This window comes from Clupea harengus, chromosome 22 (genome assembly GCF_900700415.2).
Source record: "Clupea harengus chromosome 22, Ch_v2.0.2, whole genome shotgun sequence".
NCBI lineage: Eukaryota > Metazoa > Chordata > Actinopteri > Clupeiformes > Clupeidae > Clupea > Clupea harengus.
The window spans coordinates 967,922-987,865 of record NC_045173.1 but is presented as its reverse complement, the minus strand read 5'-3'; the positions used below and the strand labels follow the sequence as shown (position 1 = coordinate 987,865).

Here is a 19,944-nt window from a genome sequence, read left to right as displayed (position 1 = left end):
GAGAAAGGTAGAGCAACCCCCCACCACCAACAAAGAGCAGCTGAAATAGTTTGTCTCTTAAGAATTGTAAAATATCTCACCAGAAATGTGTGCGACACTGGCATCCTCCATGCCAAGGAGGATTGAGTCTGTCATCAAAAGTAAAGGTGGTTTTATGAAGTACTGAAAGGTGTACTGACTTATGTTGCATTGAGTTCCTACTGTGAGGCCTGTACTTTAGTCTAGACGGTTCAACTTCGAAGCAATGCAATTAGTGCAAGGTGATTTGAATCCTTTGACATTGAAGTGATATTGCACAGGGGTGTACTCACTTCTGTTGTGTACTGCAGTGGTTCTCAAACTAGGGGTCGGGACCCCAAGTGGGGTCGCCAAACGTTTTTTGGGGGTCGCGAAATGATCTTGCTGCCCTGTGCATCAACATATTAGGCTTTGACATGCTGTATAGTCTATCAGAAATGGTGTTTTCTACATCAGGGTGGATAATGAAAACTAATATTGTCTCAGCAAGCAGTCTCATCATTCAAGATGAAACTGAATTTAGACCTATAATATCCTGTCAAAATGTGTGGGGGGTCGCGAGACTTGGCAAATGGATTTTATGGGGTCCCCGGACAAAAAGTTTGACAACCACTGGTGTACTGTACCAGTCCGATGCCTAACAAAAGCAGAGCTGACTGTAGCAACAGTATGTAGTTCAAACGGAAGACTTTCATGGTGAAAGATGGTCTTGATTCTAATTCTATGTACAAGTCTTGGGCTTGATGTGTAGCCTCGTCTCACATTTAGTCCTGCAAGCTAAACTGACTTAACAAGATACTGCCAGAAAAGATTTGATCCATTATGGAGGACCTTTAAACCTGTCGAACTTCAAATCTGCAAAAAAACCTTTCAGTACAAGACAAGTAAATCACAGTCTTGGGGCTATTTTTCCCCTCAACCAGTGAGGCAGAACTAGACCTTGCAATGGAAAAAGAGCTAGCTTATGTTGTAAAGTCAAATGCATTTCTGTTTAACTCTATGTTTAATCTATGTTTCACAGAAAAATATGCCAAAGATGGGCTTCTTTAACTTTGACGATAAAATTATTTCATTTGTGATATTAAATAGGGACTGAATATAAAATCAAATCCATCATGTTCAATTCCTTGACATGATACTGATGTTTTAGTAGCAGATCAGCATGAGTGTCATTCAGTGGTCGTAAAAGAAAAGACAATGCCTGAAGCATGGTACACACACTCAATTTATGGTCATCAGGATCTGAAGGACACCCAGTGGCATTCAGATGGAAGGACTGTGGTTAAAAATTCTTGCAGAGACATTGACACAGTGTAACATTTTATATGACAAATATTGATATGGCAGTCCTTGACTGATATGAGTCCACACTGGAGATGTCAACAGATTAGATCAGACCTCTGAATATCTTGAGCACCAACGATGCCATGTCGCTCCGAATGCACTTTAAGTAACACTCATTTGCTGCTCTTAGTAGAAGTGTTGCCTCGATCATTAAAAAAAAAAAATAATACTACATGAATGCAAATGAAGAGGCTAGAAGAAAAGATAATATATTGAAAAGTATACTTCAATCATTGGCATCTGAAAGCAACAATAAAACAATAAAACAACAACAACAACAAGAAGAAAGGTAAAACAGGGTGCAGCTAGAACCAGTGAGTCGGCATAAAGGCCACCTTTGCCCAGAGTTTATTTAAAATACTTTCAGGCTTGAAACAACACACAAAATACACACACACACACACACACACACTTACACACAGACACACAACACTACAGTCCTGTCTGTTTGTGTTGGTTTGTGGAGGTGATGAGGAAGACATCGGCGGTTCTCCCCTCCCGTTTGACTAGAGGGGGCATGGTGAGACAGTCCCCAACCTCTGACCTCTGGGACATCATCATCATCTCCTCTACGGAGCCCAACGTATTGAATGGTGATCGGAAAAAGATCATATAAGGCCAGTGGCTCCATCCAGGCCATGAATGGTGTAGCTGTCGACAGACGGAACAGAATAGAATAAGACAAGAATAGAATGATGGAAAACACATTTGATCAAAGAAATATTCTTAAAAACCTTCTAAACTTACAGCAACAGTATGCAAGAATGTTCCAGTTTTGAGATATGTTTTCATGGACAACTAGATGCGGTATCAACTTCAAGGAAAGATGAACACACTTGGCGTTCAGTAGCTGCCCACTCTATGCACTCCATAGTTCTGTGCTCCGGGTCTCAGCACGATGTTGCCAACTCTAAATGTTTCCAGCTATTTATTGTTTTCATATCATGTGTTTAGAATCATGTACAGCGTCACTCAATATAACCATCCAAAGAAGGACCAAAACTTGCCTTTCTGTCTGCAATAGGTAGTGTTACATGGTCATAAGTATTCCATATAAACATATAATATAATATAATATTCCATATAAACATAATATAATATAATATTACATATAAACAACCATTTAGGTTCATGGAGGTCGATATCATTTCATCATATCAATGTTTTCATGCTAACATTACATGTACGTTACAACTAAGTGGAATTGTGGTGTCTAAAAATGGTTAGCCTGTCAGCTAGCTCAAAAGTGCTTAAATGAAGATCTACAGTGGTCAATTTGCAATTTACACACAACTTCTCGTCTTCAAACAGACATTTCCTTGTGAAAATGACTTGTGCTACGATGGGGAGGCGTGTTAGTGTCCTCTGCATATTCAGGGTTCAAAGCCATTAGCCCTCTAATTCTTACCTTTTGACACCACAACAGCAGGGTCATAAATGTCAGATGCTCATGTATTTATCCATATGAATAAAGTCATTCAAAGCTTTTATGCTACGAGGTCACACACACAAGACCTTACAGAATCACCAAACATCACTATGGTTCATTAGATGTCTGCATTTCATATTAAAATGAGTTCATCTTACACACGCTTGCAAACTCTAAACTGTTAAGATGGTTCCCTAAGCTAGAGATGGCTAGGATAGTTCATAGCTAGATTACCTGGCGTGAGACCTCACAAACCTCTTGCCTGAGTGACTGAGTGGGAATGAAGATGTGTGAAAATGTGTTGTCTATCCGATATTGTTTTCCGTATGTAAAAGTGGGAGAGAGAGAGAGAGAGAGAGAGAGAGAGAGAGACCCATTCACCCTTTATCTGGCAGAGTTACAGTGCACGTTACTAAATACCGGGCGGGAAAAATACATCAAACAGGCTCAAACAAAGTTTCTCAGATTTAGCCATACACTATTCCAGCTTATCAACAATTTGATCAAATATCAACACCCTTTTGCCAGAATGACCTTTAAGACAAACAAGGTCAAAAGTGCATTCCACCAGAACGGCAACAATCCTGTGTGAGCGTGGCTGTAATTTACCCATGTTACAAACACTCCCTTACCACATCATTTTAAGGCTCCTCAGAAACTGCTCCTGAGTTTGATGCTGACCCGTTTAGCTTTTCCTCGTCCCCTTCCTCTTCCTCCATCCAGCCTCCCAGTCGTCTGTCGGTGGGAGCTGAGTGGCTGTCTGGAGAGGTAGATGCCAGCTGACCTGCAGATGCAGCGAAAAGGAAGAGATTTTCCATCATACCAAATAATAAACATCACAGATGGGGCTCCTCAGTGGCCAGTCTCTGTTCTATGTCCAAATCCTCTGAAGTAGACCCTGTATTAAAATGTCCTCAGTGCTGCTGTCCACCAAATAATACAAAAACAAATGAATCACTGTGAAGACTGAAGACTGCTTGGAATAATGGATATTTAAATTTAAAATTAAGTCATTCATGTAGAATCAACACAAAGGAAGTATACTTCAATACAAAAACATTTTTATAAGTTAAACACGATAATTTGACAGTACTAGAAAAACAAAACATTTTCTAGAAATGCGATTAACGCTGTTAGCTTCAAACTTTTCCACAAGTAATACCACAAACCATTTAGTGTGTGTGTGTGTGTATATATATGTATATTTTTTTAATCAAGGATATGCAATTATTCCATGCATGCTCATAGCATAGGCTACACATTACTTGCTCTACTTTGTTTCATAATAAGTGCCTCACTAAATTATTCAAGCCCCCAGTAAGTCATCACCATTAAACATATTTTTCTGCATGTACCAAACCTAACTAAATACAATTCCCATACACCTAGCCAGGCAGCATATATCTCTCTCTCTCTCTCTCTCTCTCTCTCTCTCTCTCTCTCTCTCTCTCTCTCTCTCTCTCTCTCTCTCTCTCTCTCTCTCTCTCTCTCTCTCTCTCTCATCACATTGCTAATGCCTATAATAACACTGATAAAATGGCCATATTGCCTTCTGTTAAATCTACTACCCAAAGGTATCTCCTTATCTGTTTCTGAAATTGATGTCTACTAACAAAAATGTTCTCTCTCCCTTATAGCATGTTCCAATTGCTGATGGAAGTGGAAACATTGCTCCTCACCCCCACTACTCCTCATCTACGCATATGGACAGCCAAACTCTACACACTCACTCTGTTCTTTTTCTTTCTCTCCTAATCTAGACTATCTTCGCTATGGGACGCTGCTGTAGTCTCTCCACCCGGTCTACCTGTAGAAACCCTCGGCCAATTGCACCCACCGCCACCGCACTGCCGTACACTTACTCTACCTCATACCCTATGCTAGCATTTATATACAATATATATTATTGCCACCATCGACATGTTTCTCTGTTCCTACTCCCCTTACCCCTGTAATAGTAACCCTATCAGTACAGTGTATACCCACTAAACTGGTCTTGTCTGTATTATGCATTTACCACCGGATGTCTGTATATATATTATGTACATCTACCAAATGCAGGCTATGTACAACACTTGTTGTTTCCCCTTCCCCTTCTGCCACACAACCCTCCCCCTATCCCCCCTTCCTATCTCCACCCGGCCGACCTCAAGCAGATGGGTTCCCCCTTATGTGCCGTGGTTCTGCTTAAGGTTCCTTCCAGACTTACAGGGAGTTTTTTCTTGCCCGTGTTGCCATTGTGCTTGCACTAAGGGGGTTCAGGCTCTGGGCTCTGTAAAGCGCCTAGAGACAATTGTATTGTTATTGCGCTATATAAATAAAATTGAATTTAATTGAATTTTCCCACTCAGTATTTTTATTGCAAACATTTCAGCTCCATAGCCAATAGAAGTAATTTGTCTGCTTGCATTAAAAAATAAATGAACTAAAAACAGAAATATACTACTTGCAAAAGTATTCAGACTCCTGTGCTGGTCATCATCCAGATTGTGATATAACAAAGTGAATGAAGACGAGGTGATTCAAAGGCAAGTTTGGTGTCATATCGTGGAAAACTGTTCTTCAGCATACCTACAGACATACTGGGCATTTCAAAGTGGACTGTTACCTTCTCCTAGGTGAAGAGAACGGGCCAACTACAGAAGTGTTATTGATATATTGATGATACCCAAATTCATTTTTTATAGTACCGCCCATAGAAACATGGACACAGAAGATGAGGCTGGCTACCTACAAATTCAGGAAGTGATCATTATGTGGGAAAAAAAACAAATGTCAGGAGAAAGAGGAATTGGGCTGTTCCAGGCCGCATTGAGGAAGGAGAAGTTTCTATGTTCTTCCAAAGGATCTTAACATCCAAAAAGAGTGGCTAATCTCCCCAACCTACCCAACTACCAGTCCACAAATAATAAGTAAGTAAAAATGTGTCCAGTTTTAAAGACTGTAATAATAACAGTGATTAATAAAAGTGATTTGTATGGTATTCTTCTGTCAGAGTGAGGCTGTGGATGCCACAGTTAAGAATACTCTGGCAGAATATTTTAGTTTTTAATTTCTTTATTTTTGAAACTAATTTAGCCTTTAGAAATATACTACAGCATACGTGTTCACAATGAGAAATAGGATTTGGAAGATATGTGTGAGTATCTTTTCAGAAAATGGTGATGATTTTCTGGGGGCTTGAATACTTTTGTAAGCCGCTGTATGTGAATTGAGGGACACAGATCAAGTTGAAAGTCTGTGGAAATTATCTTCAAAATATTATCAATCATACATTTTAGCTTAAAATATAGACTGAGATTCTACCCACAGGTTAAACTCTGATACCGTTCTTACTGGAATCAAACTGGCCATCACCTCTACTATTGGCACTCAATAGTTCAATTGACTAATATTTTGTATATGGTTGCCCAAAACCATTTACTTACAACAACTGGAAAGATTGTGGCCCTTATCAAACATATTATATTAAGATGATATTTTACCAGAGCTGCTGTTGAAATCCTTCAGTGGTACGGGTGCCTGCAACAGTCCTACCCCTCCACGTCGAGACAGTGAGTTCAGCTGGTGTACCTGTATGATACGCAACTCCATTATTTAGGTCTGCTCCCCTTTGTCAAAGATGCATTTATATGATATAGTTTACAGAGTTATAGTTTATGTAGTTTTGAAAGTGAAAAGGTTATATAACCTCAACTTATACCACGGTTTGGTTGATATTCGCACATAGTTCCAGTAGTAGTTTGACCATATTACACTTCATTCACAAGTTGAACACAAGTTCATTTCTTAAGTTTAAATTTAACGCTGTTTATTTGTGACAGCATTACAGAAGAATAGATAGATGGAAGTACATAGAGAAACATGTGGCAAATGTTTGAAATAACTTAGGACTGAGATGTCCTGGTCACATCATGGCAGAAGTCTAGGCATTCCAACGTGTGTGGTTGTTGGTATGAGGGGCTTACCTCATGCATGTAGATAGCATGAAGGCTCATCTCTGCGGAGGCAAACTCCATCAGCAGGGCAGAGTTGTGCAGTCTTGAAGCACTAGCAGACATACTGGCAGGCACACACACACAAAATATATGGAGGTCAACCAAGCAGATAGGCAAAAACAAAGATCCACTTTTGTTAGTGTTACTTTGTGTTGAAACAGTGTACATTTAGTATGCCTTGTCCTCAACATGTGATATTTTGAAGTCACATAATATCTCCCAATTATGTGTCAACAACCTCAGATAGAGATCACGATCTAAGGGCAAAGGTCACTCCGTAAATATTTGTGTTCCAAATGAACCCCCCTATCTACCAGTGTGCCATGTGAGTTCACCTGTCCACCACAGTGCGGTCACTGTGGTACATCGTGCTGCCGTGGTGCTGTGGTGGAGAGTGGCGGCGGCCTGAGGGCAGTAGTGTGGAGGCGGAGCGCGAGCGGCTGGCTGGGGAGGGCTGGGAAGCAGACAGCGACGCGAGGACGGAAGCAGCAGCCGAGGCGGTGGTGCTTTGAGGCAGGAAACGCCAGTCCCGGCTGGGCAGACCAGGCGCGGTCAACAACGGATGGGCGAACATGCTGGCCAGAGGATTGTCTGTCTGGGGGGGGCAGAGAAGAGTAAGGGAGAACATATGATTCCCTCCCATAGTCTGAGGCACCTGGTCACTCATGCTGTGTTCATTTCAATAAAGAGTATCTGCTCTTTAAGATAAAGGTCATTAATGAAGTTGCTCACGCTAGCGTTGGGCTGGTCTGAGAGCAGTGAAGCACAGAGTGAGGTCTCAGACAGCAGCAGCTGGGTGGAGGGCCCGGTCTGGGCGTCCTGCTGGACCTTCTCTTTCAAGTGGCTAATGAAGACAGAACTATCCTGTGGTGGCTGCCAACGTGGGTTCTTGATGGTGAAGTGCATGAGTGACAGTTCTGTCTTGCCATTTTCTGCTTGCTGATAGACTGAAGCCTCTGTCTGGCCCTCCGACAGCCACTGAAATGGAAGCGTAGGGAGAATCATTCCACATCCAATTTAAAGAGACAACAACACAAAAGCAGGAATTTTAATTTCAGATGGCATCGTTTACCTGTGGGTTTCCATGGCGGCGAATGTCCATTTGGGCAAACGAGCATATATCCCCGACACCTACCACTTCCACCGTGAAGTTGCGGAAGAAGTCTATGATCTCAAGGGACTTCTGGCGCAGCAGGAATATTAGGATGAAGGGGGTGATGACGGGACTAATCAGCTCCTCCAGGATGAACACCTACAAAAACAATAGGAAGGATACAATTTTACTATTACAAGGACAGACAGACACTGAAATGTTTGTCTATGCCTTATATTTATAATGCCAGACAACCCAAGTCTTCCAGTTGTTGTTTGGACATGATGGTACATAATGTAATAATACAGACTATTAACCGTCCGTGATGTAATAATACAGACTATTAACCGTCCGTGATGTAATAATACAGACTATTAACCGTCCGTGATGTAATAATACAGACTATTAACCCACTTTACACATTGATTTCATTACATTTCTGCAGCCCAGCTGTTAATACTCGGGTGCTTCTTATACACGGGAATGCTTTTTTCACACACAAAAGTTTTTGTCGTTGTTGTTGCTGCTGCTGCTTGTGTGACTCTGTATATCTATTAAATGTGCCACTACCCTGTGTTTGGTGGCTACACTGCAGTTTGGATTTCTTTGTATGCTTATGTTCATGACTTCTAAACTTCTCTACCTCAATGCTAGGTCATTGGTCACTCCAGGTGGTTGGAATTAGCCTGGCTGTTCTAGTGTTAATCAGGGAGTCATTTCAGTTTTCAGTCTCACCGCCTTATACTGGAAAAGCTGGGCCAGTTCATCCCGCGTTTCACACTTGTTGGCACTGGCCTTCCAGTGGTCGGGCATATAGTGGATATGTGCTAGGACACACTGCAGCAGCTGCTCTGGACACCACACCATGTGTTCATCTGGGATGAAGGATCTGTGGACCACAGAATGTAGTGTTGACATTTCGGGCTACCTACTGTAGGTGTTGAGCTGGGATGGAGGCCCTTCTGACCCGCTTCAAACCCGCATTAGCGTTAAATACCCACCTCGTCACCGTAACGACCACACCCAGCACTGTAATGGCTGTTAGAATGTGCTGCACCGTCAGCACGTCCTCATCATAGACCGTGAGTGCGATCAGCACCGCCAGGACGGAGCCAGAGAAGAAGGCCACGTTACGGGCCAGCACCGCCAGCAGCGGGGAGGCAAAAGAGTTCATGTATTTGGCAGCTGGTTTATAGCCGCGGCCAAGCCTTCCTTGCAGCTCATGGTCTAGTTCGTTGAAATGGCGCAGGTAGAGGCGGCCATATAGAGACCAGCGGCGTGCGCCCAGGCTGCCTGGTTCACGCTTGATCACCTCAGCATAGCTAAAAAATGCATACAATACCTGCCAGACTAGCACCAGCGGGCAGAGCAACAGGTTAGCCACACCTGCTAATAGGATGACCCGACTTAGATGCCGTGCCAACTCTAGCCGGTTGCCCGCACGCTTGTACTTGGGGTGAAGGTTCCACTTGTTCTGAAAGAGTGAACCAGGGCCCCAGAAGAGAATCAGTTCAAAATTGTATTTGAGTCCTTGCGTGAGGAAAATAACTTCACCCAACATGGGCAGGTTGAGCCGCACTGGCAGCACGGATTTGTTGACCATGGCCACGGTGTAGTTCTTGAAACGGAGGATTCGGTGGTAGATGTCCAGCTCGGTGAGCTCCTTCTTGTGGATGCACATCTGCTGTTCACGCTGCAAGCTGACCAGGCGGTCTTGAACCTCCTGCCAAGTGAAGTTACAGAGCTCTTCCTGAAGGACACAGAACACACAGGCAGTAATAAAGACACACATAGCATAGACAATGAAGAACAAGAAGAACAATTACTGAGCTCCATGTGAATGACATGACTAACCCTAGAATGTTAATAAGGTATGGTTGAATCATTGTGATTGGCTGAAAAAGAAAGACTTCATTGCCACATCTACTAATTATTCAACCCATTTCTGCTTGATTTGTGTCAATGACATGATCAAACACAGGTATCTCAATGAGATGAGCAAACACAGGTATCTCAATGACATGAGCAAACACAGGTATCTCAATGACATGATCAAACACAGGTATCTCAATGACATGATCAAACACAGGTATCTCAATGACATGATCAAACACAGGTATCTCAATGACATGAGCAAACACAGGTATCTCAATGACATGAGCAAACACAGGTATCTCAATGAGATGAGCAAACACAGGTATCCCTGCCTATTCAGCGCAGTCGCTGACGTACAAAACCTGTTCAGAGTGCTCATCACCCTATGAAGTCAGGGCCCTAGGTCTGATTGAAAGTAGTGAATAGATTAGATGATTTGCAAACAGGGCAATTTGCTTGAAAATTCTCTACCAAGCGTAGGCCTTCTTTAGGTTAGGAGGGTTAAAGAGTATTCATTATCCTACATTTATACTGACTTCACCTCTCCTTTATTATTCATTTACTATCAAAACTACTTTAATAAAAAGAGACAGACATTTGTATCTTAACTCTGAACTCTGTTTGTTCTGAACTGCAAGTTCATTGTTAGGACAGTGAAGTTACAATTCTGGAGCACATACTCTCTTCAGGTTTCCCTTAAGACATGTTTTGTAAACAGTTTTGTGATTGATTACATTAATTATTATTATTAATTATTAGTTGTGAACTGTGGGTTCTCTTACCATCCTTATTTTCAGAGCCTTGATGTAAAACTGTCGGATCTCCCAGTAGCTGAGGATATTGAAGATGACCTTTATAAGGCGGTAGATCCAGAAGATGGCTGCCATTATCAGAAGAAAAATAATCCAACTACTGTCTTGAATTCTGGGAGAGGAAAAAAAACAAGGAAATCAATGATTAAAGTTTGGTTTAGTCCATCTATCGATCACTATAGAGACAGTCATATTTGACAATGCAGTAACTTGTGCTGATATTTATGGGGGCATTTGGAAATGGTCCCTCCCAAGCGCTCTGAACACACTGTTACAAAAGGTGTTTTTAATGTTTTCCAAACTCATATCCATATCCATGACAGGTTTCAAGTTAAGATCATTTATCCTGCATATTGGCACTGAATAGTCAAGTCCATAGTCTACTAGACTTTACTATTTACATATTAGTAGCTGACCTGGCTGAATAGAAATACACCTTTTGAATGATTGTATTGGACCATTACAGAATCACCAGCGACTGAATACCCCACCCACTTCCCCCCTCCAGGAGGTTAAATCAGGTTGTTGATTCAGGTCAGTGTTAGTTCAACATGTCTGAGCTGTAAATAGACAAGTTGCAACACGGCAATTTTAGAGAGCTATTTGTTTGTGTATTCTAATACTGTGACTGATCCTTCCTTGTAATGGATAGCTGTTTAAATGTGCTGATGACCTGATATAGTAGAGACGGTAAAGAAAGCTGAGCTGATATGCAGGACAAACTCCCTCCCCTTTCTGTTGTTCAGTAGATTTCCGATTTAAATGTCAAGACTCGCTGCTCTCATTAGACCCCTGTGTGTTTGATTTTAGACCAGTTAAGACATATCCTTGGACATAAAAGATGTGAGTAACCTTGAGTTGAATTTGTAATCTAGATTCCAAGATGTGCCTTGGTCAAAGGGAATTACAAGCGTGTTGCAAGTTCTCAATAAAGCTCAATAAATACCCTCTGTTTAACTGAATTGTTGTGAGTATTAACCATTAGATAGGGTTCCCTTAATCACTTACTGTAATATGTTGTGAGCATTTACCATCAGATAGGGTTCCCTTAATCACTTAATATGTTGAGAGTATTTACCATCAGATAGGGTTCCCTTAATCACTTAATATGTTGTGAGTATTTACCATCAGATAGGGTTCCCTTAATCACTTACTGTAATATGTTGTGAGTATTTACCATCAGATAGGGTTCCCTTAATCACTTAATATGTTGTTGTACAACTAATACTTTGAATACTGGCTCCTCACAACGTCAAATGTTAAATGGTGCAACATGAATGAATAACATTGAATTGAAGAAAGAACTGGTCCATCCATAAAACTATGCACCCACTCGGGTAAGGTAAAAGGCTAGTGTGAGGCAACTGATGGATTCTAACGTTATATTGCTATCGTTGCACTTTATATTGCTATTGTGAATGAATGAATAGGTCTATGCGTGATATAACTACTATTCACCAACCCTGTAACAACATCCTAGTTATCATTAGTATGCATAGCTTAGCTACATATCATTAGTATGCATAGCTTAGTTTATCTACATATCATTAGTATGCTTAGCTTAGCTACATATCATTAGTATGCTTAGCTACATATCATTAGTATGCTTAGCTTAGCTACATATCATTAGTATGCACAGCTTAGCTACATATCATTAGTATGCACAGCTTAGCTACATATCATTAGTATGCACAGCTTAGCTACATATCATTAGTTTGCTTAGCTTAGCTACATATCATTAGTTTGCTTAGATTAGCTACACATCATTAGTATGCTTAGCTACATATCATTAGTTTGCTTAGCTTAGCTACATATCATTAGTATGCTTAGCTTAGCTACATATCATTAGTATGCTTAGCTTAGCTACATACCATTAGTATGCTTAGCTTAGCTACATATCATTAGTATGCTTAGCTTAGCTACATATCATTAGTTTGCTTAGCTTAGCTACATATCATTCGTATGCTTAGACAATGACCTCTCACACACTGCCTCCATCTGCTCTGCCGTTATACACAGACCAATGGTCTTAATGATATTGTGAATACCAACACCTCATGCCATATGAATCTGTAATGTAATGAGGAGCCCCTAATGCATGTTGTGAACACTGGACTAAATTGCACTGACCTCTCCATGCACTGATGACTAGGTAAGATGGCGTCCGGCAGGGTAACCTTATTCCTGTCCAGAGGGTTGACACTGGGGTTGGTGTGGTTAACTGCCCGATTGGCAAAAAGGATATCATATTCGACGCAGTTGAAGAGAAAGGTTGTGAATGTGACCACAAACAGGAACTGTCTGCATAGGAGGAAAACAGTAGTATTCAGCATCCAGTAGGTAGCAGCCAACAATTGCTAGAAAGGTTGATGATTATCTGGTTACTTAGTAATCATATAAATGATTCTGAAAACACTATTACCTTGGTGAAACATCCCATAGTTTACAATTAGATATCTAATTAAATTCACCATGAAACATTAAAGTCTGTAAAAAAAAAAATTCATACAAAGTATTAAAGGGGATATAAGTATGCCTGACTAGCTGCCGTCTAGCGAGCTAAGTGATTTAGGTCTCCCCACCCAAGGCCAAGACTGCACACCCCTACCTCCTTCTCCCCACCCAAGAGTGTTTCTGCACACCCCTACCTCCTTCTCCCCACCCAAGAGTGTATCTGCACACCCCTACCTCCTTCTCCCCACCCAAGAGTGTATCTGCACACCCCTACCTCCTTCTCCCCACCCAAGAGTGTTTCTCCCCACCCAAGGCCAAGAGTGTATCTGCACACCCCTACCTCCTTCTCCCCACCCAAGGCCAAGAGTGTATCTGCACACCCCTACCTCCTTCTCCCCACCCAAGAGTGTATCTGCACACCCCTACCACCTTCTCCCCACCCAAGAGTGTATCTGCACACCCCTACCTCCTCCCCACCCAAGAGTGTTTCTCCCCACCCAAGAGTGTTTCTCCCCACCCAAGGCCAAGACAGTGTATCTGCACACCCCTACCTCCTTCTCCCTTCGCAGAGGGAAACACACCTTTGCCAAAGTGGCAGAGGCTGAAGGCTACATGTAGCATTAAAACATTTCTATGAGCGTTTCTCAAACGGGTGGGCTGGGCTGCGGTGCACAGAGCCTTTCAGCCGCTAATGTCAAATTGAAATATGGAACAAGTTTGTGGACAATGTTAATGTGTAACTCAATCCTGATAAGCCTTGATCCTGATGGATTGGGCCCAAGACATCCATGGACTGTTAACCCCACTAGCCTAAGACTTGTACCCGTAGCACTTAATTTCATGTAATGATGTGATGTACTGTATGACTGCATTTGATAAAAGAAAATAAAAAGAAGTTCAAAAAAAGAAATATGGAACAAGGTGCAGGTGGGCCTTCTAACCCCAAAGTCTGCCATGACTGGGGCTCAGGACAAAGACGTTTGAGAATGGCAAAACGGCGATTTCTTTACGGCAATTTTTTTTGACGTCGTGTCCATGAAGACACCAGAAACCAAAGCAAACCGCAAGTTGTGTTCTGATTTGTATCGTGCTGAGAGTGTTATGCATAACCCTTCATGGCCATTATAGAAGAACAGAAATAGGTAACAACTGTTTCAATGAAGAAAAGATGTGGTTAAAGGAAACACCGTTATTGAGATTGGATGGCTGTGGATGAGAGGGGGGATTGAGACCTCCTACACAGAACAAGCTCAACAGATGGCAAAGAATAATTGTTCTTTTTGGCAGGTCTCCATTCTGGCTTGGTTTAGACACAGAATTGGAATAAAAGGCTTGCAACAATGCATTATGTAATGACACCACATTATGTAATAACTCGACAAATCTCGACTCGGCAACAGTACTGAATGTATGCCTTCTTCCTGGCATACTGACAGGTCAGTTGGTAGTTCTGCAGGGATATATCTGGCCGTGTGATTCTGTTATTGTGATGACTGAGGCGCCCCTCTAAAGCAGAGACGATGATGTACTGATGCATACAGGTTGCAAGAGTCCCAGTGAACTGGAGGTCATTTACATTTATGTTTTGTCCCTTTTTTTTTTTTTTTTGTTACTTTAAAATAAGACCGTAATCACCTTTTTGTACAGTGGACACTTGAGGGTGATTCCACTGTTTGATTCTACCATTTTGATTCAACTCATCAACTTCAACATCAGGAGACATGACACCTATACACTTTAATTACCGTAATTTCCGGACTATAAGCCGCTACTTTTTTCCCACACTTTGAACCTCGCGGCTTAAACAATGACGCGGCTAATTTATGGATTATGATACCTGTGACTGTATACGGTGGCTTTGTGTTTACGATGGCTTTGTGGAGCTAGGATGTTAGCATGGATGCAGCCGCATGGATGCTTAGCTCCACGCGGTTTCTCAGTATCTCTCAATAACTTAACTAATGTATAAATAACCAGTCTACCGGCGTAGACAGAACACAACTCAAAACAAAGTTTTAAAAAGTTTACAACAATACAAATCCAGTCTTTTCAAGTTCTTTAGCTCACTGGTTTCAAACTAGCGTCTTTCTTCTATCTCGCTGTCTTCAATCTAACGTTCTACCTGAACAGGAAGAACTACCTTATTTCTGATTGACTCTTGCAACTGTGCTCTCTTAAAGCAACAGTGCACTGATCGTAACTGGCAAAACTAATAATATGCATCACTATTGTATTACTTTTTATATTCATTTTAGCCTGTGTAAAGTTAATTTGTTTCAATGTACCGGTAGGCACCTGCGGCTTATAGACATGTGCGGCTTATTTATGTTCAAAATAATATTTTTTTTTTAATTCAGTGGGTGCGGCTTATATTGAGGTGCGCTCAATAGTCCGGAAATTACGGTATACAATAAATATATATTATACTAGAAAAAATATTGAAAATAATTTGCAACTTTGCCCGTTCTTTTGAGGTTAATTTAACAGCATTTTGACCCACATGACCGTAAAGCCAATGGCATGCAATGACTGTGCAAGTCTAGGCTACTGTAGAGAGAGAGACTTAGTTACCACGATATGACTTTGAAAAGCTTTAAATCTAGGTGAAAATAAAAAGTAGCCTACATATCTCAAATAGGAATATAAAGATGTGAAATGTTTCATTAAAGTTTATTTCACGCGTGTTCTTATTATAGAGATTTACAATTTTTTTGTCAATAAATTATGATGAAACCTGGCTGCCTCTGGCTTCCCCTAGGAGCCGCCACTGTTCACAATAAAGGTCAAATAAAGGTCAAACATTTATTGTATTTCAAGAACTAAGGTTCCAAGCTTAAGGTGCCCAAGATGGCGTTGATGGGGCCATACAAACAGAAGCTGATCTCTATGTTTGGCGAGGAGGTGAGTTTTTTTCATTGTGAAGTTGAAAGTGTTTGTGCCTTGACTGTGTGGAACTATTGTCGAACAGCCAGCCGAAGGAGACTTGGGGTGTGAGATGTAGCAAATGGCTCATCCCGCATGTAGGCTACCTCATAAGAGGAAATGTATGTTTTGCCAGAATTATGACTTTAAATAATGCTGCCAGCCCATACGATTTCGATTTTGCCATCATTATTTTAACTTACATGATTTGGAATTTTTTTTTCAGAAAAGATTGGTTACTTTTATGTTCACTTAAGGTGTTGAGTTCAGTTTTGGATACAAAATAAAAATAAATCTATATTCACAATTAATCATCTGTTCTTATACCTTGGCTAGGTATACAATTCTGATTCTTAATTGGTTCTTTTTTTCTTTTCAAAAGTTCCATTTGTGAATTGCCAGTGAATTTTATTTTCATACAATTATTTCACTATAAGGTCAAAATAGCACTTGGTTTTGAAGTATGTGCAAATTGGTTACTGGTACTGTTCTGCATTATTTAATAGCTATATGAATTCAGGAACACAGATCAAGTTGAAATTCAGTGGACATTATCTGGAGGATGTTATTCAGCATACATTTCAACTAAATCCAATATGATTTGAGCCATCTGTGAAGTTAAGCATATAGATTCAGACCAGCAGAAATAAGTCATTTTCTGGCCTGCCACACCAACTTCAAACATTTTAAACACAAAAAGTTTTAGGATTTTGCACAGCTACGTTAAGAAAATAGAGAAATTAAACTGATTTTTATGAATGAAAATCCATGACATTACCTGTGAGGTTCCAGGTGATTTGGCCAGTCCTGCTAGCTGTTACTTATTAAGCTAAATTATACCATATTCCACACTCCAAGCACATTGAGGGCAGTTTCCATATTCAACACTTTGTCCACCCCTACCTCTTCTCAATCGCAGAAATAACCAAAATGTTTGGCCAAGATAGCAGAAGCTAAAGGCTACATTTAGCATGAAAACATTTATATAATTGGAAGATATCTAGGCAACCATAGGGTCTCAACTGATATGTCACATCAACTTAGTCAAGGCAAACACACCTCTCTAGATCTTCATGATGAGCTAGCTGAAGGGCTAACTATGCATGTTAACGGAAGGGCTTGCTACTAACTACAGGAGAGCCCAAAATGTCCACTTTAGTCAATATCTAGGCGACACAGTACATAGGCGTTTTCAACATTATGTCAAAACTGTAATTTCTTGACATTCTAAGGATATTTTTAGCTAATTATTTAATCTTTTAAACTACAATTCTTGCATATACCACCTTTAAGACAAAAGAGCTCTAAAAAAAAAGCATCACACTCACACTAGTTCAAAGAACTCAGAGACCATCATGCAGGCAAATCCATTTTTCTGGTGGAAATGATATATGTGAGATCATGTTAAGGAAAAGCACAAATACAAAACAAAACAAATCACATGCACTACCCCTTAAATCTTAGGCTAGTTTCCTCACTGTCTTGTAAAGATAAGTAAGCAAGTAAAACAACATATAACACCCTTATTTCCCATAAACATACTGTAGGATATGTAGCACATAGCATAGTGTTATGGTATCAATAATTGCGAGTACTAATATCAGCTTCTGGTGAATCTTTTGTTCACTACAAGTAAAGGGCCGCACTTGGAAAGGATATTCTTGTGAAAAAAATGTCCAGATTCTCGATGTGATGCCATGAGTCTGTAAAAAAGAAGTATTACATAGTCACAACAAATGTTGACACACAACTGTTATGAGGTGATGATGTAATGAGCAGTGTACCTCTTAGGCCTTCAGGAACATGCACAATTAAATCAACTGTTATGGGGTGATGATGTGATGTAATGAGCAGTGTACCTCTTAGGCCTTCAGGAACATGCACAAGTAAATCCTCCTCTCCTGGTGGGGACTCTTCAAAATCCTCAATTCTTTGATACTCCTGATAGGCCTCAAAGTTAGCCATTCTTCCTTACATACTCTCTGATGCAAGCACTTTAGAGTCGTTCCACAAACATAAAAACAAACAAAAAAAGTCAAAACCACCCATTGCTAATAGACATTCACAGCTAAATACACCCTAGAGCAGCAGTTGATTTATAAACAGATCGACTTTGATCAGAATCTGTATATCAGATCAGGTAGTCAAAATTATCAACACACTAGCCTAATCAAGACAGACACTCATAGAGCAAAGCTGGGTGTTAATGCGAAACAAAAAAAATCAAGTGAAATAAACACACTAGACGAGTCCTTCAATTTCAGTAGGATTTACTTGAAGTAAAGTCAAACCACCCAGACAAATTAAAGCTACTAACGATAGCTCTTTAGTTATAGAATTACCCTTGTGACGTTAAATCGACGTGCTAAGCCAACTGACATTACAAATACTAGCTACATATCTAATCATTTAAGACAGAAAATAATACTGCCAGTTTTCTCAGTAGGTTTGTGACATAACCACACCAAATGGGTAGAATTGAGCCACCTTCCAGAACATGGCAAGTATATCTGTCCAGCATACTGTGAGACAACAACGGTCAAAGCAACGGCAGCTCAAATGACATACCATAGCTGGCGTGCTGGACAACGTTAATGTTGCTGTGTTGGTAGCTAACGTAACGTTCACATCATGTTCGTTTGGCTAGCACATTAACTAGCTAGCTAGTATAGATTAATTCGATGGTGAGCTATATCAAAAAGTAGATAGTAATCTAGCTAAATAGTTTACAGAAATGGTAAAGACCGGTTTGTTCCACAAATGTTAACGTTGAGTAGCTTTAGGTTTGAACCCTTTAACGTTAGTTGGCACAAAAGGTCATGCTATCACTTGTCACTTACCTTAGACACTACAGGGTCCAGGTAAGAAAACGTTATGATCAATTTAACTATCCGCTAAAGTTATGTCTTGCAGTCGGCGATGTCTGACGTTAAGTGACGTTGTCCAAACTATGTCAAGTTCTTCGTTAGTTAGCTCTAGGTTTGTTATAATATGTGGTTCAGATCGGCAACTCGTCCCCTTTCCAATGTATGCCAATTTGTATAGCCTCGTCCTTGGCTCATTAATGTAGTTGTACTTAATTACACATGACGTCCTACATGTATATAATCCATTTTGATTATAGCGGCAATTGCGTTAGATGGTTATTGACTTCAACTCGATGGCTTCAAACTGACAAAACCACATAAACACATATGTCAACAAATACCATTGGCGTCACCTGTTAAATTGCGCAGCTTCCGTTATCCATGGACTCAGTCTTCGAAATAAAAGTTCAATATTTTTTTTTTTTACTTTTTCTAAATTTCTTTAGCAGATGCACATCAATTCAACGTATAACACTAATAACAACACTAAGGCAATTATTTATCGCAACAACAATAATAACAATACGCAGGGCTACACGTTCACCAGATTAATGTGTCATTCCACTTGCCATTATTTTTCTTTTCAAGCATGAGACTCCACCCCTTGTGCCCCTGCAGACTTCGAAGTAAGCCCCTCCCTTCTCCACAGTCTGCTGATGATGTCTCAGGGGTAGGTTGAAAAGTTTATGATTTGTTATTCCTAGGTTTCTTACACAAGAGTGGCAGAATACAACAACAGTGCACAACTGGCTGGTGACAGCTGCAACACACAACGCATGCTGTACCCAGGATCCTCCTACACAGTACAACATGCACTGTCTGTAGCCCACTGCTGCTAAACAGAACAACATGACTGACAAGAAGTATGATGTATGTTGTGACAGGTGCTGGGTTTTTAAGCAACATCTCAACAGCACTGTCGGCTGTGGAATCCTTCAGGTTTCTGGGAACCACAATCTCCCAGAACCTGAAGTGGGAACCCAACATCAACAGAGTCATCAAAAAGGCCCAGCAGAGGATGTACTTCCTGCGCCAGATCAGGAAGTACAACCTGCCTCAGGAGCTGCTGATCCAGTTTTACACTGCAGTCATTGAGTCTGTTCTCTGCACATCCATCACTGTCTGGTTTGGA

At 40.7% G+C, this 19,944-nt stretch overlaps 1 protein-coding gene across 2 annotated transcripts; it reads right to left on the bottom strand.

Moving 5' to 3' along the window:
* Window positions 1-1,225: 1,225 nt before the first annotated feature.
* Window positions 1,226-19,145, bottom strand: atg9b (autophagy related 9B). 2 transcript variants are annotated; one of them, XM_012820254.3, is made up of 15 exons: window positions 18,786-19,145; window positions 17,805-17,939; window positions 17,605-17,648; window positions 17,274-17,338; window positions 12,700-12,870; window positions 10,540-10,681; window positions 8,884-9,632; window positions 8,618-8,771; window positions 7,862-8,041; window positions 7,522-7,767; window positions 7,125-7,384; window positions 6,760-6,853; window positions 6,277-6,364; window positions 3,424-3,575; window positions 1,226-2,013 (listed from the first exon to the last, which is right to left on the bottom strand). In XM_012820254.3, exons 2-14 carry the CDS (start codon window positions 17,908-17,910, stop codon window positions 3,433-3,435), a joined length of 2,442 nt encoding a protein of 813 aa, XP_012675708.2. In that variant the 5' UTR covers window positions 17,911-17,939; window positions 18,786-19,145; the 3' UTR covers window positions 1,226-2,013; window positions 3,424-3,432. The 2 variants fall into 2 exon arrangements, with proteins under 2 accessions (XP_012675708.2, XP_031415523.1); XM_031559663.2 differs by lacking the exon at window positions 18,786-19,145 and having other exon boundaries at window positions 17,805-18,054.
* Between the last annotated feature and the right edge of the window lie 799 nt (window positions 19,146-19,944).